Source organism: Aquarana catesbeiana, linkage group LG07, assembly GCF_042186555.1.
Source record: "Aquarana catesbeiana isolate 2022-GZ linkage group LG07, ASM4218655v1, whole genome shotgun sequence".
NCBI classification, from domain to species: domain Eukaryota; kingdom Metazoa; phylum Chordata; class Amphibia; order Anura; family Ranidae; genus Aquarana; species Aquarana catesbeiana.
The window spans coordinates 65,708,165-65,733,714 of NC_133330.1; the positions used below are offsets into that span (position 1 = coordinate 65,708,165).

General features: G+C 43.1%; 1 protein-coding gene across 11 annotated transcripts in view; it reads left to right on the forward strand.

Annotated features, from left to right (window-relative positions):
- The window catches only part of ERC2 (ELKS/RAB6-interacting/CAST family member 2), a 1,404,232-nt gene that overhangs the window by 985,164 nt on the left and 393,518 nt on the right, over positions 1-25,550 (forward strand). For all 11 annotated transcript variants that reach the window (XM_073592266.1, XM_073592270.1, XM_073592273.1 and 8 more), the window contains one exon: positions 23,539-23,670. In XM_073592266.1, the coding sequence (XP_073448367.1) occupies positions 23,539-23,670 (132 nt within the window). The remainder of the gene's footprint in view (positions 1-23,538; positions 23,671-25,550) is intronic.

Genomic DNA, 25,550 nt, shown 5'->3' on the forward strand with positions numbered 1-25,550 from the left:
TTGGGATGTTTGCATCCCTGTGGGAAACTTTTCTCCTCCTCCTTTTTCTCGTCATGAAAACGTGACAGGTAATGAGAGGGAAGCTCTCTTAACCACTTCCGGACTGCCCACTGTCGTTATACGTCGGTACTTTGAAGAGGGTTATCGTTGTTATGGCAGCAGCTAGCTGCCATAGCCCCGGGATCCTCTTCTTCAGTGAGCGGTCCGGTTTCAGATAAAAGTGGTCTCTGCGGCGGATTCACCGCGAGATCACTTTTATCGGTGGCGGGAGAGGCCCCACCTTCTGCCGCCCTCCTGTTCCCTCTGACGCTTACCGGAGCTGTCGGCAGCGGCGGAGGCTTGCTGGGCATGGAGACGAGTGAGGGGAAGATGGGGAGGGGAAGATGGCCCCCACCCATCTCCATAACAATGCAGGGCGGAAGTGACGTCAAAACGTCACTTCCACCCATAGCTTTTAAAGAGCCATTTAAAATTTTTTTTTTTTTTTAATGACAATTTCTTTCCTTCTTTATTGCATTTTAGTGTAAATATGAGATATAAAGTCTTTTTGACCCCAGATCTCATATTTAAGAGGTCCTGTCATGCTTTCTTTCTATTACAAGGGATGTTTACATTCCTTGTCATAGGAATAAAAGTGACACAATTATATATATATATATTTTAAAACAGTGTAAAAATAAAAAATAAAAGGTAAAATAAATAAGAAAAATTTTTTTTACGCATACGTGAGTAGCGCCCACATATGAAAACGGTGTTCAAACCACACATGTGTGGAATTGCCGTGATCGGTAAAGTGAAAGCAATAATTCTAGCCCTAGACCTTCTCTTTAACTCAAAACATGCAACCTGCAGAATTTTTTAAACGTTGCCTATGGAGATTTTTAAGGGTAAAAGTTTGTCGCCATTCCACGAGCGGACGCAATTTTGAAGCGTGACATGTTGGGTATCAATTTACTCGGCATAACATTATCTTTCACAATATAAAAATAAATTGGGCTAACTTTACTGTTGTCTTATTTTTTAATTAAAAAAAGTGTATTTTTTCCAAAAAAAGTGCGCTTGTAAGACCGCTGCGCAAATACGCTGTGACAGAAAGTATTGCAATGACCGCCATTTTATTCTCTAGGGTGTTAAAAAATGTATAATGTTTGGGGGTTCTAAGTATTTTTCTAGCAAAAAAAAACTGTTTTTAACTTGTAAACAGCAAACCTCTGAAAGAGGCTCAGTCCTAAATGGTTAAGTGAAGGGAAATCTGACCAGTGACAGTGGTCACCAAAAAACTTTTAGGCTCCATTCACACTTGTGTGACTTGTCATGCAACTTTGGACATCAACGTTGCATGACAAGTCCTGCCCAATGTTTTCCAATAATACCCATTCATATATGCACGACTCAAAGTTGTAGCAACTTCAGAGTAGTTCATGGACTCCTTTGGTCCGACTTTCATGCAACTTGAGGGCTATAGACTTCAATGTTAACCCTCAGAAGTTGCATGAAAGTCGTGCCTAAATGTTATACAATGCAACTTGTGTGCAACAGTTGTCCATTATCACTGGTCAAAGCCAAAGTCATATCCAAATTGCACCCATCCAAAGTTGCGTTAAAGTTGCACTCCAAAGTCGGCGCAACTTTGGAGTCATACCAGTGTTATTAGAGCTGTAGATTTACCCTTCCTTTCCTTTCCTGACCTGTACAATCAACTTTGAATATGTAGCACCCTCTTACGAGGCTGCTAGTTTTTTTTTTTGGTTAGCAAATTTAACCTATGCTCTTCTCTAACCAGTAGAGCTGTGTGTGTAAGTGCTTCGGGCTGCTCAGGTTTCTGCAGGCTGCTTGTCTGGCTGCTCCCCTCTATTTTCTGGAACTTTTCAGAAGAGTACCCTCATTGTTCCAGTTAGTAATCCAAGTTCATGTTGCAATAAAACCTCAAAAAGGTAACCCTTATGGACTGTGTTTCTGAATTAGTGTGTGAAGTTGCCTGGCTGCTGCACTAGTGAATAGAACCTGGGACTTTAAAGCAGCGGCCCTAGTCGAGGCTAGTGCTACAACTATGAGGACCTACCTGAACTACAGTATATAATTAATTTGTATCTAATCAGCCAGACCTTTACAGTACATACTTTTTGGTAGATATAATTGTACAGTCAGATTACAATGTATGTAGTTAGCTTTGGACCTATTTGGCTGATAAATGGCCTTTGTTTATGGCATTACAGACTTTTCTGCTTGACGTGGACCAAGACGAAAAATTTTATAGAAACTATTTGTTTTTGGCTATATCTCACCTTTAAATGAGTGCTTCTGGACACATAGTTGGACTAAGGAACATTTGAATGTCCTCATCCACATATAACTAAATAAGAAATTATCCCTTGGTTATTTAATTTGTAATGAAATGGTAATAAGTGAATACCTTCTGTTTTAAGAAACCAATGCAGCTTTTATCCTTCCAGTTTTGGTTTTTCCGTATGAAACAAAAATAGTACAAAGCCGCTGTGGGACAGAGGCCCTTGTGGTTCCAAAGTGTTGGCTATTCCCCATGGAAATCAAAAGGAGAATCATCATATAATATTAAACACAAATGCAGATAATACAGAACATGCTGTATTACTGTGGTCAACTTCAATGCATTTTGTTGGAAACGTGCTTGCACGTCCTGAAGATGCCTTTATTTTAGAATTTTGGCATGTGGACATTGTTGTGACTTAACTGACATCTTTCATGTGCGTTTAAAAGTGTGTGGATTTTATTTACATCAAGTTAATTCTTGTTTTTTAAAGCATGAATAAATATTACTCACAACCTAGAAACAGATGTACAGTATAGCTGCAGTAAGGTACACACACCCTGCATTTGGAACAATGATCTATTGTGCAGAGAGCATTATTAAACTATTCCGGTAAAAATGTTTATGCTCATTATGACCTCTCCTTTACCCCAACTATGGGGACCTAAACTGTTTCATAGGGGAAATGTTCGTTGTGCCTAAGCAGTACCCTAAAGATTTACTTTTTTCTTTCCTGTGCCTTTAGCTTTATACTGTAGCTGTGTATATGCATTGCCAGCTCTAATTCATTCTGCCTCTGACTGCTAGACGTAGGAGATTTGGAATGAGATTTGGTAATGTCACTACATTGCTGCTAGTTGTTCTATTTATTATCTTGGCTGGAGAGAAAACTGTACCTGAGGACATGCATTGCTAGTGTCAGACTTCCACGTACCTGACCGATGAGCCCGGTATAGCAGGGGGAGACCTCCCTTACGCATTTGGTTCCTGGCCCCTGGTAGTATAGACAGGAGGCACGGGAGCACAGAGTGGTATGAAGGCCTGGCGGGTCAACAGCAGGAGGATCCCGGTAAAGGTAGCTTGGAGATCACCAGACAGCTGAAGCACAGGCAGCAGGTACAGAGCAGGAGCGGAGTACGCAAGTCGGGTCACAGGCAGGATCAGCAACAGGCAGGCAGCTTGGTACAGAGGAGCAGGCAGGTTCGTAGTCAAGACAGGCCAAGGTCAGATGCAGGCAGAAGACAAAGGATAGTCCAAAGGGCAAGCCGGGTAATCAGGAGATCAGACGTTCAGACAGGTAAGCAGGTGCAGGGATACTGGGAGCTGCAGATCGGACAGCACAGGGCCACATGTGCTGACAGTTTAAATAGGCTGATTGGTGTCAAGCGCCATGCGCGCAGGTGCACGCCCACACGCACACGCACGTGCCCCCACGCCGGCACCCACAACAGCAAGCACGGGCACGCGCGCGCCAGAGCGCCCCGGCGCACACCAGCACAGCGTCTATTCTGGGAACCTCTCTGACAGTGCCCCCCCTCAAGGGCAGCCTCCGGATGTCCAACTGAGCCAGTCTGGTGGCATGGGCACTCCTAAAAGCCCTCAAAAGCTCTTCAGCATGTAGATTGCTTTCCAGCTCCCAGGAATTATCTTCCGGTCCATATCCCCTCCATTTGATTAGATATTGCATCTGGTTGTGCCTTTTCCTGCAATCCAGAATAGCCTCTACCTCAAATTCTTCCTCGTTGTTAATAATTATGGGTTCTGGTGGACCAGTATTTCGGCCAGTAAAGGGGTTGGGAATAACAGGCTTCAACAGAGATATATGGAAGACCGGATGGATCTTCAAAGTACTGGGTAAGTCGAGTTCGTAAGTTACATCATTGATTTTCTTTTTAACTGAGAACGGACCCATGAACTTAGTTGTGGACAACCAAACCTGGTTCCAGGATGAGTTCTCCCCGCTTCTTCTTGTCAAACATCTTCTTGTTATATTCTTGGGTCTTAGCCATGGTTTCCTGCAAGAGTTTATTGTTGGTAAGGAAGAAGTCCATGGTTTCAGAGACCGCAGGGATAGCACACTCGGGTAGGGAACGGGGCAGGAAAGACGGGTGGAAACCGTAATTGGCAAAGAATGGCGTTTGCTTAATGGCAGAATGTAAGGAGTTATTGTATGAAAAATCAGCAATAGGCAGAAGAGAGACCCAGTCATCCTGTGAGAATGTAGAGAAGCAGCGGAGATATTGCTCCAAAGTCTGATTTGTTCTCTCCGTCTGCCCATTAGTCTGGGGATGGTAGGCCAAAGAGAATGCCAACTCGATTTCCAGAGAACCACAGAGAGCCCTTCAAAACCTGGAGGTGAACTGCACACCTCGGTCAGATACGATGCTTGGCGGGACTCCATGCAGCCTCACAATCTCCCTGATGAAAACCCTTGCTGTTTCCATAGCCGAGGGCGTGCCTTTCATTTGCAGAAAATGGGCCATTTTGGATAATCTATCTACAACGACGAAGATGGTAGAAAAGCCTTCTGCCTGGGGAAGCTCCATGATGAAATCAGTCAAAATCATCTTGCAAGGTCTTTCTGGGACGGGTAAAGGTCTTAGTAAACCCCAGGCCCTTGTCCGGCCTTTCTTGCTTCGTGCACAAGTAGTACAGGATTCCACGTAGCTCTTACAGTCCCTTGTCAACTGAGACCACCAAAATGTGCGCTGTATCAGCTCTGCCGTTTTTAACACACTGAAATGTCCGGCCAACTTATGGTCATGGCAGAGCTCTAATACTGCCACCCTCAGATCCTCCGGAACCACAATTTTGCCCTTGTGCCAGAATAAGCCATCTTGGGCCCTCACATCATCTTCGGAAAGCGGAGTCCAATCCAAGGAAGCTTGTCTTATTCGGGATAGAAGATCTCCGGGAGGGAGAATAGTGTCTGGATGCAAAGATTTCTCAGAGTCAAGGAACATGCGGGATAGTGCATCCGGTTTGATATTTTTAGAACCTGGTCTGTACGTGATGTGGAACTGAAATCTCAAGAAAAATAGAGCCCACCTCACCTGCCGTGGTTTCAATCTCTTGGCCGTTCTCAGGTACTCCAAGTTCTTGTGGTCAATGTAGACCAAAATGGGATGTACAGCACCCTCCAGTAAGTAACGCCACTTCTCTAGAGCGGCCTTGATGGCCAGAAGTTCCCGATCTCCAACATCATAATTTCTCTGTGGAGAGCTTGCGAGAAAAAAAAACCACTGGATAGAGAAGGGCCTTGGCGCCTTGCCGCTGGGACAGCATGGCTCCTACTGTAATCTCTGAAGCATCTACTTCGAGAACGAATGGTAAAGCAGGATCTGGGTGTTTCAATATAGAAGCAGAGGTGAATAACTCTTTAAGCTTTTCGAAGGTTCCCTTGCCTGGTCAACTCGGTGATGGGGCAATTATTGCAGAGAAGCCCCTGATGAACTTCCTATAAAAGTTAGAGAAGCCAATGAAGCGTTGAACTCCTTTTTTATCGGAGGGAGCGGGCCAGTCCAGGATGGCAGATACCTTTTGAGCGTCCATTTTAATACCTTCGACAGAAATGATTAGGCCTAGAAACTGGATGCTTTGGAGTTCGAATTGACATTTTTCTGGTTTAGCGTAGAGTCCATGCTGCCTGAGTCGAGTTAAGACATTTCGAACGTGCCTGCGATGATCGATAACTGAAGAGGAGAAGGTTAGGATATCATCTAAATAAACTATAACGTACAAGTCCAGAAAGTCACAGAAAATGTCATTAACAAAATGTTGAAACGTTGCTGGTGCATTGCACAGGCTGAAGGGCATAACGAGGTATTCAAAGTGCCTGAATCGGGTACGGAAGGCCATTCATCTCCTTCCCAGCTAAGAATTCAATTGTACCACGGAGGTTTAGTTTGGTGAAGATTACTGCGGATCCCAGTCTTTGGAAGAGTTCGGGCACTAGAGGTAGCGGATAACGGTTCTTAATGGTTATCTTGTTTAATTCCCGGTAATCAATACAAGGACGTAAGGAGTGGTCCTTCTTCTCTATAAAAAATATGCCAGCACCAGCCGGAGAGGTGGACGGGCGGATAAAACCTTTCTTCAGGTTCTCATCAATGTAGATCTTTACAGTATCCAACTCCTGCTCTGTTAATGGAAAAATCCTCCCAAAGGGGACTTCCGTTCCTGGTAAGAGCTCTATCAGTTAATCGTAAGACTGGGAGGAGGAAGGGTCTCTGCTCCCTTCTAACTAAACACATCAAGGAAATCCTGATAGGGTGCGAGGATTACCTGCTGTAACTCGGTGTCAGTGTCCAGGCAGAGGAGCTGAGTAGGTTTAACAGGAATACTGTGCAAACAGTGCTGCTGGCAATATTTGGAGAGAAACTTGATTTCCCTGGTAGTCCAGTCAATGCTAGGATTATGGGCCTGCAACCAAGGCATCCCCAGGATGATGGGGAAAAAGAGGTGAAGAGATGGCATCCAGACGCAGGAGTTCTTGATGATGGGAGCCCATGGTGGCCAGCAAAGGGATGGTCTCCTGCGTGACAGGACCGGAGCTAAGGGAGGAGCCATCAGCGAGATATACAGCAAGTCCCTGAGTTTTAGGTTGGAGAGGAATGCGGTGGTTGGCAGCGAAGGTCAGGTCAATAAAACAGCTGCATGCTCCTGAGTCAATTATGACCGAGACTGGGATATTCCTTCCTGGTAGCTGTAAGGTGATGGAGAGAGCAAGGTGAGTAGCAGGATTAGGCAAGGCAGATGCACACATTGAAGGGATTGGAAGAGACTTACGTGTCTTGTTAGGGCAAGACCTCACATAGTGTCCGGACTCCCCGCAATACATGCAGAGGTTGTTGACTCGTCGGCGCTGTCGTTCGTCCGGAGTGAGGGAAGAACGGAGAAGACCAAGCTGCATAGGTTCTGGGGTTTCAAGGACTGGAGCGGCTGGTGCAGGAAAAGACTGTCTGAGAGAGTTGGGAGAACTTGGAACCTTAGGGAGCATCCAGGTGGGGCGAAATTGACTGGTGGATCTCTCGGAGTGACGCTTCCTGAGGCATCGGTCAATTTGGACAGACAGATTGATGAGCTCATCCAAGGTTTGGGGTATTCCAACTCGTGCCAGCTCATCTTTCAGTGGATCAGATAACCCCATACGAAATTGGTGCCGCAGGGCGGCGTCATTCCAGTCTGTGTCGGAGCTCCACCGCCTGAATTCCACCACATAGTCCTCTGCTGCTCTATGCCCCTGTTGAAGAGCGTGCAAAGCAGCCTCAGCAGTAGCTGTTACTTGGGGGTCCTCATACAACTGGGACATAGTAGCAAAAAAGGTATCAAGGTTATCAAGGAATCCTGATTTTTGCTCCAATAGGCGGTGAGCCCAGGTCTGTGGTTCACCGGATAGGAGAGAGATCACAAAGCCCACCTTGGTTGCCTCCAGAGAAAAGGTGCGTGGCCGCAAGTAAAGTTTGCAAGCGTTGCGAAAAGCCCGGTATTTACTGCGGTCCCCAGAAAATCTTTCAGGTATAGGTATCCTGGGCTCAGGAGGTAGCATTACTACTGAGGGTGCAGATGAAAATCCGGCAGAAGTACCTTGAGGGTTGGTAGGAGAAGACAGGACTTGGACTCGTTCTTCCAACTTTGTATAGCCTTCCTGAAGGCTCTTTGCGGCTTGCGAGAGACCCGCCAGGTGTCTACACAATTCCTCCATGGGGGAGGTTCCCTGCTCGGGCTCGGACATGGCTGTCCGATACTGTATCTGGTTCCTGGCCCCTGGTAGTATAGATAGGAGGCACGGGAGCACAGAGTGGTATGAGGGCCTGGCGGGTCAACAGCAGGAGGATCCCGGTAAAGGTGGCTTGGAGATCACCAGACAGCTGAAGCACAAGCAGCAGGTGCAGAGCAGGAGCGGAGTAGACAAGTCGAGTCACAGGCAGGGTCGGCAACAGGCAGGCAGCGTGGTACAGAGGAGCAGGCAGCTTCGTAGTCAAGACAGGCCGAGGTCAGATGCAGGCAGAAGACAAAGGATAATCCAAAGGGCAAGCTGGGTAATCAGGAGATCAGACGTTCAGACAGGTAAGCAGGTGCAGGGATACTGGGAGCTGCAGATCGGACAGCACCAGGCCAAATGTGCTGACAGTTTAAATAGGCTGATTGGTGCCAAGCGCCGTGCGCACGCCGATGCACACGGCGTGCGCCCGCGTGCACGCTCCCACACACCGGCACCCACAACAGCGCGCGTGCGCGCCCCGGCGCACACCAGCACAGCGTCTATTCTGGGAACCTCTCTGACAGTTAGGATCGTACTGCTTATTTTCATCAATTCTGGGAATCTGCGCTCTTTGCACCTCTCCTGCCGTTTCATGGTTATTCCCTCACCAGTCAATCAGAGGGGCAGGTGTGTCATGAGGAAGCAAAGCCATGCCATTTAAAAGAGAAGTATGGTCACAGCTTTTTTGGCCATACTTCTCATGTGGGTCACAAGATTGCACTTACTTTTATGCTTCTGTGACCCACAGTATGCTGATAGCGAGCTATTGCCTGCTATCAGCTGACAGGCCTGGAAAGCATGCTGACAATATTGTCGGGTTCCACCTTACTGCCTGATTGACAGTTGGCTCTGCCTTTCAGCGTGTGGTTGAGAGATGGAGTCAGCAGCAACCCCACATGCTCAGCCTGGTGCTCTAGTGAGCACTGGAGAAGCAGAGCAGAGAGTGGTAATTGACAGTCTTTGCTCTCAGCTCAGAGCAGAATAAGAACTGAGAGATCACTGGTCATTTGATCCCTCAGTTCCCAGTCTTATAGCTGACATGTGACATCTGTAGCATCACACCGATAGTACAGCATAGAGGTGAGCATTTTTTTTAAGTCTTTACTTCTTCTTTAAAGTGGACCTGAACTCAAAAAGTGAAGATTTGCTATCTTTTTTGAACCATCTAGAAATGTTCATTGTGCCTAACCAGTACCCTGAAAGAAATTTCATTTATAACTTTCTACTGAAGGAATAGCACTGCGCTTGTGCCTAGGCACTCATTGACTTTCTTGTGACTTGAGCCGCATACCTTTATATCTGCACTGTAAGGCACTGACTGCTCCTCTTGTAAGATTTGAAGTGAGATTCAGTGGTTTTGATCTACAGTAAAGCATTGGATTGTGAGCATGATTCGTTCCCCAAACATGGTTGTAATCCAAAGCACTCGTATATCAAAGCCAATTTCCCCATAGGAAATAATTGAAACTCAGATGATTCATTCCACAACCATTTATTCATAAGTCCTTCAGTTTATAGTCCATATAGAAAGATTATAGCAATGTGACCAGGTTGTGCAACCATAAAATGTCCATACACAAATGGCAGCCTCCACAAGGGGATCAGAAGCAAAATCCAGCAGGAGCTACTGAGTGTAAAAGAGAAGAGTGGTGCCTCTAAGTGAAGCAATATGGTTACATTTAATGAAGGTAAAATATTTACCGACTCACATGGTTGATGGTTAAAAGAGGCACATCTCAGTATGCAGGCATCCAAGTTAAAGCTGTCCACAGGGACCATCCTCCGCACCGTCAGCTCTTACCGCTGTCGGTCTGCAATCATGACCTGCAGTAGAGCGTTCTGAAAGCGAAGCTTGAAGTGCAGCATGGAAGGAATTACGTCAATGGCGGTGCAGAGGATGGTCTATGTGGACAGCTTTACCCCAGATGCCTGCATACTTAGATGTGCCTGTTTTAATCATCAACCATGTGAGTTGCTAAATGTTGTACCTTCATTAATTGTAACCATATTGCTACACTTAGAGGCACCTCTCTTCTCTTTTAGACTCAGTTGTGACGCGACGCTAACAGTATATCAAGACATTGCTTGTTTATCAAGTCAAAATTTATTTAAAAAAATGTGATTGTATTGCAAAACACTCTCAGACCAAGTTACTCTCAATCTAAAGTTTTACTGTATTTGAAAAAAAATCCTTAGAAGGGTATTCTCTCTATATAGAAGAACCCAGAAAATCACAGGTGGAAATATAAGTCTTTTCACTGGCCACCTAAGTTCATCTGTATCTGCATTAAAGTGCACCTGTGCCCAGACTATATTCATAAAAAGCAGTAAAAGAGCTTTGAAACAAAACCCTCACTGATGTCTGTAGCTGCTGGTACTGTAAGACCTTTGCATTATAGTGCCCCCACCATACATGAATTTATTTTAAAATGGCACCCCCAATGCACTAAAGCAACACATGTTAACATACTACTGTGTTTTGTGGTGTGCTGTGCCGGAAAAGATAGTACAGGCATTTTTTTGGTCCATGTTGGTGGTTTCAGGTTTCAGTCTTTCTAGCAGGTGACAAGCACCTGCTGTGTGTCTACATTAGAAAGTTGAAGGCTGACAAGTTTCTGCTGCCATAGAAATAAGGTGAGAGTAGCAGTAATTCCATGCCTCTGTTTAAGAGCCCATTCACACCTGCTTGGTCTCCTTTAGAGTGCATTAAAAGCATGCCTGTAAACATGTGTTGCATGAGGTCAGCCCATTCATTTTTACTCAACCCACCACAACAGACTAGAAATTGCACATGCAGAAATTTTGGCAATGCAGCGCACCGCAGCGCAATGCACCATACTGCTTTGTTGCATTGAGCTACAGTACAAGGCACGTCCTTCGGGAAGGTGTGTTTGGGTGCCTTTCAGAATGGCATCCCAACAGAATCACCAATATAATCAACATTGTTTTCTAATGCCAACATTGTTTTCTAATGCCATTGCTGATTTTACGGATTACCAGGTCTACTTTAATCTAGCTATATAGAATTCCATTCTAAGCTTCTATATCAGGGGTAGGCAACCACAGTGTGCCAAAAAATGTTTTCAAAGAAATTGAGAGTGACAATTATATAAAAAATGTCAACATCACACTCTCAATTACGAATAGGAATTTTTATAAAGTAATTGCTGTAAACTACTTGAATATTAGTAAGAAATTATGATTTATTTTTTACTAATTATGACCTTCACCCCTAAATTCACCCCAATTCCTGTACCTTCACACCTCAGATCAGTCTGAATTCCTGAACCCTCATACCTCAGATCACCCCAATTCCTGTACCTGTTCCTGTACCCCCCTGCACATCTGCTCACTGCTGTACCTCCCTGCTCTTCTGTCCCACCACTGTACCCTCCTTCTCATCTGTTCCACCACTGTATCCTCCTTCTTATCTATTCCACCACTATACCTCCTGCACATCTGTCCCAACACTTTACCCCCTTCCTCATCTTACCCAAACTGTACCTTTTTTCCCATCTTCCTGACTGCTGGGCCTCCCTTATCTGCCCCACCACTTTACCTCCTTCTCATTTTCTCCACCACTGTACCCCCTTTCTCATCTGTCCCAACACTGTACCCCATTCCCCATCTGTCCCAACACTTTACCTCTTTTCTCATCTTCCCCACCACTGTACCCCATTCTCATCTGCCCCACCACTGTACCGCTTTTCTCATCTTTTTTAACCACTGTACCCCCTTCTCTGCCCCACCACTATGACCCTTCTCATCTGCCCCACCACTGTATCCCCATTCTTATCTTCCCCACCACTGTAACCCCTTTTCATCTGCCTTACCACTGACCCCCTTCTCATCTGCCCCACCACTGTACCCCCCTTCTCATCTGCCCCACCACTGTACCTTACTTCTCATCTTTCTCATTGTTGTACCCCTTATCTGCCCCTCCACTGTGCCCCCTTCTCACGTGCCCCACCACTGTATCTCACTTCTCATCTGCCCCATCACTGTACCCTCTTTTCATGTGCCCCACCACTGTACCTCACTTCTCATGTGCCTCACCACTGTACCTCACTTCTCATCTGCCCCACTATTGTACCTCTTTTTTCATCTGCCTCACCACTGTACCTTCCCTTCTTATCTTCCCTACCACTGTATCCCCCTTTCTCATCTGCCCCACTGCTGTACCCCCTTTATATTCTGCACTAGGCAAGGATGTGGCAGAGTTTTTCATGTGTCCTTTCCACTAAAAATTAAAAAGGTCAATGTGGTAGGATAGCAGCAGCAACAGCAAATGAAAACAAACTGGGCTCTGACTATTCTAACAAAGTTCCAAGAAACTCATTAGTATTTTCATAAACTTTCACCTGATTGCCCTTTTTTCAGTCACAGCGAGACCCTTCATTGCAGCCAAACGAGCCATCTTCCTTCTCATTGTGGGTGTGGCTAGCAGGACTGTGATTGGACTTTTAAGTGGCCAATCACAGTCCTCCCCCCTGGAAACAGGGCCCCACCCCCTAGCAGACCAGAACCTGATCTCCTCCCCATCACAGAAGCTGGGCGGATCTTTGCTATTGCTGCGAGTAATGATCATAGCTGCAGCAAAGAGGTAGAACCAGGGCTTTTTTTCTCAAACAATAGGTGCTGGAACTCAACCACGACCCCCCTAAACTCCTCCCCCCAAACACACCCTCCAAATCGCATCAAATAGTGAGTGTGGTCATATTTCACAAACAGTAGGAGGGTCTTAAAGGGGCATTAAGTACCAGGATTGCATTACAGAGTGCAGAGTTCCGGGGGGGTTACACACAGAGTGCAGAGTTGTCACTTGTAAACACAGAAAGCGGACTTCTGTGTTTACAAGTGATTGTGGTAAGCAGGCACCAAAAGGTCTGAGCCAGAGGTGGTGGAACTGAATTCCACCAAGTTCCACCTGAAAAAAAGCCCTGGGTAGAACCAAATAGTGTTTCCTGTGTTGTACAAGGTGTGGGGGTACATTGTCCCCCCCTTCCAGTGCCGCTGTGGGTCGGGGAATTCAGAGATCAGCATGCTCTAGCACGGCTGCAGCTGTGTCTTACTGACAATTCCCTGCGCCACTCTGCAGATGAAGAGGGAGTCACGTGTCAACAAAAGTGGCTTCACATGCTACTGGTGGCACACGTGTTGGGGGTTCTATATTCTAGTCATCGTGATGTCTAATGAATTGTGATTGACCTAATTCTTTACTTGCTCATTTATGTACATAGTGCCATTTACTTCAACCCATGACAAAATAGTGGGTACCTTTACCACTAACCAGTTTGGTGTTTGCTTTCTGATACTGAGCTATAGTTGTGTGCAGTATATCTGTGCTTGTGCTATCATTAGCATTGCTGTATCCATTTGTTTAACATAGTGTGTCAGAGGGCGGAGGTTGTTCACAGAGTTGAGGCAAAAGAACAGGGAACCCAATCTGCCAAGCAGCTCCTGCAGAGGGGTAGTGCTACAATAGAGAAATGTTATGGCTTTTACTGAGTGTCCATATTTTATATTTTTTTGTTTGAGAGAACTCAAGAGGATTATTGCCCGGTTTGGGTTCTGTGATTAATTTTTTTTTGTCTCCTTGCACAGAAAGGAACCCCCAGAAAGTCTGTGGAGGTCATAAAGGAGAAGGACAAGAAAGGGCTTATTTTGTCTCTATCTCTTGGCAAGTCAGCCTATTGTTTTTGCTTATTTAAACGGCGTTCATGAATGCTTTAGTCTTTACATCATCCAGATGACTGATCAAAGCACAAATCCTTAATTCCACGTTGCTAAAATATTTTTAAAAAGACAGTTTAAATATTGGAATTTTACAGCTACAGATTGCTGCTAAGCTGCTTGCTCTATTACCAGTCAATCAAGGGTTTTTATTTCACTTTAGTTGATCCATGATAAACCTCTTGAATATTAGGGTTATATTAATACCTGACGGTCTTTGCCAGCACCGGTGGCGTGCTTTCCTCCTCAGAACCTTTTGCGTATAAATCCTTTTAGATATTTCTTGGGAGAAACAGAGTTTAATCAGATGTAAACTGTATTACTTGCATTAAGGGGTTTTAGTGCCAGCTGAACAGAGTTGTATAAAATATGAATGTCTTGGAAAGTAAGTATAGAGTTGCCTACAACACGTATTAAAGAAGAAATGTATATGTGCAGAAGCTAAATAAAGATTTACCTGTATAAAGCAAGAGCCTACTTTGTACTACTGAAGGAACATGTTATGTATTTGATAACAAACAGCAAGAAGCCTTCATATGTCTCAGCAAGGAGAAGGAGCTTACCAACCGATCAACAAGTACAATGCAAGAGGATAAAATTCATATAGTATTTTACTGTCTTTTGATTTAAAGCTCTGAAGTGTACGTTTAGAGCTTATAGAGAGTTATATTTATATTAAAGTAAAATGTGACTGTATGTAGAACCATAGTCGAAACCAAAAGGTATGTTCGGAATCGGATTGTGAACGTTTGAAGTTTAATACATTTCAAAGCATTGTACAAGATGGAAAATGTGCCGTTTAAATGTTTTTTTTTTTTTTAACGGACATGTTGTCGGTTTTTCCCCTAGTAGAAGATTGAAGTGTATTGTGAATAATGTATGCTTCCAATTGCCATTTCTTATAACTGGGAAGCAGGTTCAATTACAGTTCTAAGGGTCAGTAGGCTTAAAAATGCAAATCTATAATTGGTGCAGTGAACACAGCATAGGTGTGACATGGCAATAGCATGACTAGCTAGATAAAAGCCAAACAGTTGCTTTGCCTAACTCCTTTTTCAGAATGGCTTTACAGCTGCCAATTTCTTAATTAGCCTGTGCCCATACCACCAGTAATAAAAAGCTGCATACCTGCTAACAAACAATAAATTCTCTATCTGCCAGTTAGGAAAGAAAAACTTTCAACCATCAGATACCTGCTATTGAACATTTCTGTTACGCACAGATAGAACATTTTTTACAGATGCAATCACACAGCTCTGATGTGACTACTATGTCGGCAATGGAATACTTATGTAAAAAGATCATCAATACCCTAAATCATATCTCTGTGGTATATTCTACTCCGACTTCAAAACTGGACAAATTACCTTACTTGGTGAAGTGGGAAGGGGACTTGAACGAGGACCTAGGTCCTGCAGAATGGAACAACTTGGTTTAAAATGGCTCCAAGTCTTTTATACATACCTCCATGATTGAAGCAAAGTATAAAGTGCTGTTACGTTGGTACATGGTACCTACAAAATCGGAATCATATGTCCCCTGCTCCTCCCCTAAGTGCTTTAGGGGATATGGACCAGACGATACAGACTACCATATTTAGTAAGCATGCCCTCGGGTCAGGAGATTTTGGATTAGGGTCTCCAACCAAGACTGTTCTTTAAAAGTCACCCATGGCAAGCCAGGAAAAATCTCTCTCTCTCTCTCTCTCTCTCTCTCTCTCTCTCTCTCTCTCTCAATTTTCCCCATTGAAAACTCCTATAAACGAAAGCGATTCTAAATGCGAGTTACCGCATTTACATGCTTTTACAGGCATTTGCTTCCAACAAATGCTTCTAACCTCAACTGCATCTAAACTACTATAAACGTCTGAGTGTACATGTACCCATATAATAACATCGAGGAGAGTTCAGGGGCTCCTGAAAAAACAGCCAAATGTCTGTTTACCAGCTGCAGTGTACATGAGGCCTTACAATTACTTTAACCCCTTCCTGACCAGCCGCCACAGTTGTACTGTAGCAGGTTGGCTCCCCTGGGCGAACCAACGTAACTGAATGCTGGTTCGACTTTTTGACCACTAGGGGGCTGGCACCCGCCCAATGCGCATGCCTGGCGGTCGCGATGATTGCCGGGCACCTGCGAACGCTCCACACAGAGACAGAACGGAGATCTGTCAATGTAAACAGACAGATCTCTGTGCTGTCAGGGGTGAGGAGAGCGATCTGTTGTTCATACTAATTATGAACAATGATTGGTCTCCTCACCCAGTCAGTCCCCTCCCCCCACAGTTAGAATCATTCCCTAGGGAACACAGTTAACCCCTTGATCGCCCCCTAGTGTTAACCCCTTCCCTGCCAGTGACATTTACACAGTAATCAGTGCATTTTTATAGCACTGATCTCTGTATAAATGCCAATGGTCCCAAAAATGTGTCAAAAGTGTCCGATCTGTCCGCAATAATGTCGCAGTCCCGATAAAAATCACAGATCACCGCCATTACTAGTAAAAAAATAATAATAATAAAAATGCCATAAACCTTTCCCCTATTTTGTAGATGCTATAACTTTTGTGCAAACCAATCAATAAATGCTTATTGTGATTTTTATTACCAAAAATATGTAGAAGAATACATATCGGCCTATACTGAGGAAAAAAATTGGGGATATTTATTATAGCAAAAAAGTACTAAATATTGTGTTTTTTCAAAATTGTCGCTCTTTTTTTGTTTACAGCGCAAAAAATAAAAACCGCAGAGATGCTTAAATAACACCAAAAGAAAGCTCTATTTGTGGGAAAAAAATTTTGTTTGGGTACAACGTCACACGACCACACAATTGTCAGTTAAAGCGATGCATTGCCGTTTTGCAAAAAATGGCCTGGTCATTGAGCAGCCAAATCTTCCGGGGCTGAAGTGGTTAAACACTGTTTATAAGTAAAAACTTTTTCAGATTCAAGATTTTAAATGGCGACTTTACTGTGAAAACTTTAGAGCTTATTTTTGGTTAGGGGATATATTCAGGGTTAAAACGTAATTCAAGTCCCAGAAATAGATATGAATTCATGTAGACATTGTTCTAATAACCTTTTTTTTCAGATTCTCACCTCCAAATTTCTGTTACACATGTTGCACAAAGTGTCTAAATATAAATGTGCTGTCCAAAAGGCACCACAGTTAGACCTGCCACACTCATTAGTCAGCAAAGAGTGACATAGACATATGAGTAGGTGTGAAACTTTAAGTGTTCGATTAATGGTTAAGAAACAGGTAAAAGTTAAGAATGTTCTCCCTCTCCTTCCCTTTTTCCTTTTTTCTTCCTTATCCCCCTTTTTCCTTTCTTTTTTTTTTTCCTTGTGATTTATTACTTTGTTAGCAAGCCTGGGGCCACCCCCCTATCAATATGAGCTCCAGTATTACAAGCATACCACTTGGGGTGGCTCCTTGAGCTGATACTTTTAAATTGAGATGCTTCTGTTATATCCCATGGTCTGCATGATTTGCTGTATCGGCTATGGTCTACCAGTTGTACACATTATGACTTTAAAAAAAAATTATTGAAACAGGAAAGTTAAGGATATTGTCCCATGCTCTTCAATTTTAACTTGCTTTTGTTGCTAAAAGTCCTGCACTTACTGTGCCAAGCCCATGGGAAACAAAGGTACCTCCCTTTTCAGGGCAGAAACAGCAATACCATTAGTGCTTCTGCAAGCATGGAGCCAGCTTTCCATCTAGAGAAAAGGTTGATGGCTCATAAGTTTATTCTACTGGGCAGTGTTTGAAGTGACCAGACAAGGTTGTGGTTTGAAAGAACTCAGACCCTCTGGTTTCTTGGACCTTGTTGCTCATGTTGCTAATAATACTTGCTCAGTGACAATGTGTCAGAAACCATGAATCAGACCGAGACAGAAGTACAGTTAATCACACTTTTTTAATAATAATAATAAAAAGGTAAACAGTGTAAGCGTAGTCAATACATAGCCAGAGTTCAGTAACCAGATTGGGTAGTCAGCCATTGCCAATATCAGAGAGCCAGAGATCAACGTAGTAGTACAGCAAGCAGGATCAGGAGCCAGAAGGGATGTCAGCTGAGCAAGTCTTCAACAGGAATGCAGGAGAAAGTCTCTGACATGTGACCAAAAGCGAAGGCAGAGATGAAGTGAGCTGGAAGGCTTTAAGTAGCCAGGACTGACGAGCAGATCATCAACAGCTGAGTCACTGTAGAGAGAAAGGAGCTGGCAGTTAGCCGATAACTGAGTGGCCAGCTCAGAGAAGGAAGGGCTAAGCACAGCCCTGACACAATGTGACTTGCATCATGTATGATCTAGAAGTCTAGTACTTACAAATAATTTACATTAATCTATGCGTTTGCCCTCAAATAGTAACAGGCTGGGTGCCTTCTAGCAAAAAGGGGCAGATTATATGTTGAATGAAAACACAGTATCAAGTAACACCCAAGTGCTATCAGTTAAACGTCTACAAACAAGTGTCTACAGTCAAATAAATACTCCTCTCCCCTGTTGCATTCTGAAAAGAAGGTGGTTGCATTTACTCCTATGACTGTTTGAAGACCTGTAACTCATGGAAATACTGGAAGATCAGTCACCTCTATGCATTGGTCACCACACACTATGGCAGCATACCCCAGGGTTCAGTCCTTTTCCCTATAAAGCAAGCAAAAATGAGACCCGTATAATGAGAAAGCTTATATGGATAACCCAGATTTTGTTTTGCATCCGTGATTTCTTTGGAATTTTAATTCCAATTCACTAATAAAAAAAACAATCTAAAGATGTTTAATATCCATACGAAAGATTTCCAGATGGACTATGTCTGAAGGGTTCAGGAGCTAAAATCTTTGGATTAGAAAAATATTCAGCTTGTAACACTTTGAAGCTGCCCTAGTTTATGTTCCACTGCTGTCTTTCAAACAATCCTGAACTCTGCGTTGCCTGGAGGGGCGGTATTATGGTATTGATCTGCTACCAGCGGTTTAGTTCCGTGTTGTGTTCATTTCCATTAATGTGCTTCGTAAGTAATTGATTCAGTTTGACCCCATCTACATTCTTCGCTTGTCAAGTAATAGATTCCATTCCCTGGTATACAGTGCCTTGCAAAAGTATTCACCCCCATGGCTTTGTACCTATTGTGTTACATTACAGCCTTTAGTTCAATGTTTTTTTAATCTGAATTATATGTAATGGATCAGAACACAATAGTCTAAGTTGGTGAAGTAAAATTAGAAAAATATATACATAAAACTATTTTTCAGAAAAAAAACACTGATAATTGGCATGTGCGTATGTATTCACACCCTTTGTTATGAAGCCCATAAAGAAGCTCTGGTGCAACCAATTACCTTCAGAAGTCACATAATTAGTAGAAAGGCCCCAGAGGCTGTAACACCGAAGCAAGAGGCACCACTAACCAAACACTGCAATGAAGACCAAGGAACTCTCCAAACAAGTAAGGGACAATGTTATTGAGAAGTACAAGTCAGGGTTAGGTTATAAAAAAATATCCAAATCTTTGATGATCCCTAGGAGCACCATCAAATCTATCATAACAAAATGGAAAGAACATGACATAACAGCAAACCTGCCAAGAGACGGCCGCACACCAAAACTCACGGACTGGGCAAGGAGGGCATTAATCAGAGAGGCAGCACAGAGACCTAAGGTAACCCTGGAGGAGCTGCAGAGTTCCACAGCAGAGACTGGAGTATCTGTAAATAGGATGACAATAAGCCGTACGCTCCATAGAGTTGGGCTTTATGGCAGAGTGGCCAGACGAAAGCCATTACTTTCAGCAAGAAACAAAATGGCACGTTTTGAGTTTGTAAAAAGGCATGTGGGAGACTCCCAAAATGTATGGCGGAAGGTGCTCTGGTCTGATTAGACTAAAATTTAACTTTTTGGCCATCAAAGTAAACGTTATGTCTGGTGCAAACCCAACACATCACATCACCCAAAGAACACCATCCCCACAGTGAAACATGGCGGTGACAACTTCATGCTGTGGGGATGTTTTTCAGCAGTCGGGACTGGGAAGCTAGTCAGAGTTTCGGGAAAGATGGATGATGCTAAATACAGGGATATTCTTGAGCAAAACCTGTACCACTCTGTGTGTGATTTGAGGCTAGGACGGAGGTTCACCTTCAAGCAGGACAATGACCCCAAACACACTGCTAAAGCAACACTTGAGTGGTTTAAGGGGAAACATGTAAATGTGTTGGAATGGCCTAGTCAAAGCCAGGACCTCAATCCTATAGAAAATCTGTGGTCAGACTTAAAGATTGCTGTTCATAAGCGCAAACCACCCAACTTGAAGGAGCTGGAGCAGTTTTGCAAGGAGGAATGGGCAAAAATCCCAGTGGTAAGTTGTGGCAAGCTCATAGAGACTTATCCAAAGCGACTTGGAGCTGTGATAGCCACAAAAGGTGGCTCTACAAAGTATTGACTTTAGGGGTGAATAGTTATGCACATTGACTTTTTTTGTTATTTTGTCCCATTTGTTGTTTGCTTCACAATAAAAAAAAAACATCTTCAAAGTTGTGGGCATGTTCTGTAAATTAAATGATGCAAATCCTCAAACAATCCATGTTAATTCCAGGTTGTGAGGCAACAAAACACGGAAAATGCCAAGGGGGTGAATACTTTTGCAAGGCACTGTATGCCATATTGGCAGATTTAAAGGAATTGTTCTATACTCTAGCATGATTCATGTGGCAGATATTTAAACTGCACCTACGTAGTGTGTCACCTACTGTAGCATTTGTTTGTACTGTTGTAAGTGCCTAGCTGTAAATGGCAATAGAGTGGAGCTTATTGTTTAGATCCTTCAACAAACACATCAGGTTCACCTTGGACATCATGTATTAAAGTGCCAATACTGCTTTTTTTTTTTAATTTAACAAAAAAACTTCACCAAAAATCCTCATTTGGAATCTCATAGTTTGAATATTAATGTTGACTGTGTGAAAATAATAGCAGTTATTAGCACTGACATGTTGACATATGCGAATAACTGTAAGTGGTAGGGTTCGGCTGAAGCTCTAAACACTGAGGTTTCTAAATGTGAAGCAGACGGATGTGTGAACCTACTGATATTTTGGTAATTTAGAATGGGAGATTTTCTTCACCCTGCAAATACTAACTTCACACTGTGATGTTGTTCATAAAATAAATGTCTGCGTGTAAAATTTTTTATTTGTTCTGGTTTTCTTTAAAAAAAAAAGGCATTTCTTATATCTTAATAGAGCAAAAGAGAAAAAAAAGTTAAATTCATTCCATCACACAGACATAACAGGTCCAATGAGGCAGCTGTTATCTCTGGAAGATTTAGACCTCTCGCATCTGGAAACTGATTCAGGCTGCCCATCCACTTGTGCTCACCTTACATTCTAAATGCAACAGAAGTTCATTCTAAAATAAGGTATTATTACAGAAAAATATTACTGATTTTCTACAAAGAAATCTATTTTAGCTGTTTTAAAATAAACTATACATTTTGATGAATGCAACATGATATTTTGGGGGTCTTGGTCACTAACCAGCCATCTTCAAAGATTTGGCTCACTGCCAGGATAAACCTGTCCTGCCGCAGGGTTTGAAGTTCCCAGAGCCTATCAGTGCCTCAGCAGATAAACAGCTTACAGCCCTCTCCCAACTGTGTCCATACCATACCTCATGGATACCTACTGGTTGCTTCCTGCCCTTTTCCACCCTCAAAGATCACTGACACTGTTTTTCATTTTGTTCAGATAACATCTGCATCCAAGGCTCTTTTTTTACTTTACAGGTATTAGCAATTATTTTTGACATGTTTAATACTGATTTATATTAAAACTAAGCTTTTGTTGTGATTTTATCAATGAATGAAATCAATCAGCATACTACATCCCACCCAGTGTTAAGCAATAGAAAGACATGGAGGAGGAGGGAGGGGAGTGTTGTTTACCACTGTGTATACACCCTGCAGTCATATAAGAAAAAGGAGGAAATGAAGAGCTTATTAGGGAACTGAAACTGAAAAATGCTTAGTTGATGGCACCAGCTGGTCTATACAATCTCAGGGTGCAGTGGGGACACAGAGAAGTTGGGAGGGACAGCTGAACGTGGGATCAACCAGGTATATTTCACTCTACACAAAACTAATGCTTTAGTGGCTTTGTGTGTATGAACACTGGTCTATAGCATGTGATGGCATTTTTTCATAGTCTGGGTTTGTTGACATTTGAAAATGCCCTGGCTTGATTATGGAGATTTAAGATGGCTTGATCCTTTGTTTTATCATAAAAATATATGTGAGAATGGCTAATTTACAAGGCCAGATTCATACACAACTTATTATTTCATTTCAGGAGGACTAGGTAAGGGATGTGGTAAGTTGTGAAAGGTGGTTGAAACCTGAGCAAGGTATTCTATATACACCACCACTACTGTGGGACTTGGCTTTGGCTTTATGCTGAATTATCAGTCACTTATCTGTGCTTGAATGCTTGTGAAGAGTAAAGAAATGGGTGCTTATGCACTAGCAGATCTGTAGTCTTTATGAGGGGCCTGGACAGGTCTCTAACAGCTTTGCATTCATTGCAGTAAAATAATGTTCTCGATATTCTGGCTTTGATCTGAAGAGTGGTTGTACAATGCCTACATACATAAGCATGTGATATCCAGTCAACAGTTCAACAGTGGCTAATTCTGTACAATTCACAACTTCTACTGGAAAAAGTAGTGCTTTGGCTGCACAAGAATTCATGTTTATGGCTCTGGATGGGGGATTTTGCAGAGCACACATTGTGGACCTTTTTAGCAGTGACTTATCATGAGTAAAGCAGCAAGGATCAAAAAAAGATGGTAAGATGTTGTTTGACTTGGTGCTTAGCACTTCTGTCCTGCAGCGCTAGAGTTCTTGGTTTAGATTCTGACAAGGACTATACCTGCCTGGAGTTTGCATGTTCTCTCTGTGCGTTCTTTCCACACTCCAAAGACACACTGGTAGGTTAATTGGCTCAATAGAGTGTACCCAAGATGGCTGCCTCACCTCCTAAGCACTTTGAATCCCCAGGGAGAAAAGTGGCATAGCAATACAATTAAATTCCATGCTTCTAGGCACCTTATGGTTTAGTGCAACAATCCCTTATTTTCGACGGAGTAGGATCTTGAACTGCTTACATTACAGAGCTAATTAGCCAAATACGATCATGCTGTATTTGGTTCGGTCTGCTCAAACAAGGAGAGTAAAACAATACGTTTTACTAAGGTTGACTGGCTTTTAACTTTGGTATCTAGATGTTGGTATCAATTGTACCAGTTGTTGGCAAAAGGGGCTTTGGAACATCAAACAGTCTGATGTTTAGGGAATGGCCCAGTAATATTGTTTTTCATTTCTGGCCCCCTATGCCATAAATTGTAAAATGTCAGCATGATCACTGCTTTTCTAATTATATTGTCTGGTCTTTTAAGTTTATTATCTAAGGAGACTAATATCTTATAGCACACAACTGATTTATGTTTCATGTAAAACATGTGACAGCATTGGATATATGGTGTTGTTTGGTCCTATGAGATGGCATTGTGTATATTAGGCTTTAAAGGGTTCTGGGATTCATTTAAAATAGCTATATTTTTTTCTCCAATAATGGTGTGATAAAACATTAGCACTACGAATCTGTTTTTTAAATGATGGTTTACATGGGTTAAAGAATATGGGCTTTGAGCAAAGTGTTGATGATTATTTTTTATTTTATTTCCAATCCAGACACAGAACCGGATGAAACTTATAGCAGACAACTATGAAGACGACCATCACCATCATCATCATCACCACCACCACCACCATCATCGTTCTCCTGGGAGAACACTTTCTAGCCATAAACCCTCTCCAGATCAGGTTAGAATTATGACATTGTTATGTATGATGGTCTATTGAAAATGCGGTATGATTGTTTATATTTTGAAATTTAGGCAAAAAATTATAAGAGGAATGTGTATTATTGTTTGTGACTTGGCAACCTTTGTATGTTTCTTCTACATCTCTTCATTAATCCAGCTTGAAAAACTCCTGAAATTTGCATCTGTGTATGAGCCCCCTGTAATAAGGACATTTTACTACTGCTTTCTTCCCTTTTTCAGGGTAACTGGTCTTGTCTCCTCCCCCCTGTAGTTTTCTACAGGCAGCTTGTGAAGTGTAGAATTTCTTGGTCATACCCACAGCTCTGCTCTCTGGGTTTATTGTAAGGGTATATAAACCCTTACAATGAACTGCTTTTATTTGGCTTTATTTGGTTTAAAATGATTGTAAAGGAAAAAATCTTATTTAAAAAAAATTACAAACACGTCATACCTGCTCTGTGAAGTGGTTTTGCACAGAGCAGCCCTGATCCTCTTTTTCTGGGGTTCCCCGCCGGTGCTCTGGGTCCATCTTCCTTGCTGAGTGTCCCCATAGCAAGCCACTTGCTGTGGGGGCACTTGTGCGTGCTCGCTCCTAAGTGGCTCTTTGCATCACAGGAGACAGGAGACACAAGGAGCGTGGCTCGGCTCAGCTCAGCTCAGCTCAGCCCAGCCCCCTGCCCCTGCCTCTCTATTTTGTGATTGACAAGAGTGAATAGGGACTTGGTAGCAAAAACAGTAACTTATAGAGAAACTATAAATTTCTAAATTATCTTCTTTCAGAAACCTTAACAATTCCAGCAAACTTGGAAGCAGTAGTTGTCCTAGTAATTTTCTTGCATATTCTGCACCCACAACAACTGGCTTGACCATTCATTGTCTTGTTATTGTAGACTATTTATTGGTTAGCACCAAGAATCGTTTTCTTTACATACACAGTATGGTTATTGGATAACTGGCCAAAAATGGTCTACTGGTTATAAATTAAAGTTTGTGATCACCCTCACATTCATAGTTTTTGCCTGAAATACAGCAACTGTTTTATAGCTCCAACGATTACCCATACTGTCTGATTGAGTACACATTAAGAAAAACGATCTATATAATTCATTGGATTAGAGTAGCCTGAACCAGTGGTGACTGGAAGTTTCTTTTTGGGTGGGGAGGGGTGGCAAACAATGCACCCACAGCCACCCCCCTCCTCGGTCAGTCGGGTCAAACGCACCCCAGGACCCCCCCTGTGTGTCGGTTGGATGGTCGGCCCCGCACTTACCCCATGAAGTGGGCAGCACTTCCCTCCTCCCTCCCCCTCCTAGGCGGCCAATAGGATCGCCTGTCCTTTCAGTCAATCAGGTGATGGGTCTCAGGACCCGCTTCCTGATTGGCCGGAAGGAAAATCAGTATGACAGTAGCGAATATTCATTCGCTATTGTCACACAACTGGGTGGGCTGTGGGCTCAGGGCGCAGTGCTCTGCGCAACCGAGCCCACCCTTTTTTGAAGCCTATTAGAGCCTCTGGGTTTGATTTACTAAGGGCAAATAGATTGTGCACTTTGCAAAGTGCAGTTGCCGTCTGCAAGTGCAGTTGCTCCAGAGCTTAGTAAATGAGGTAAAGCTTCATTTTGCAAAGCATACCCAATCATGTGCAAGAAAAATTAAAAAAACAGCATTTTTGCTTGCACATGATTGGATGATGGAAGTCAGCAGAGCTTCTGCTCATTTACTAAGCTCTGGAGCAACTGCACTTGCAGAGTGCAACTGTACTTTGCAAAGTGCAGTGTCTGTTTGCCTTTAGGAAATAAACCCCTCTGTCTCTAATCACATGCTAAAAAAAAAAAAAAAAAAATACCCCATTGGAATCCATGCGTCTGGCGCTCTGCA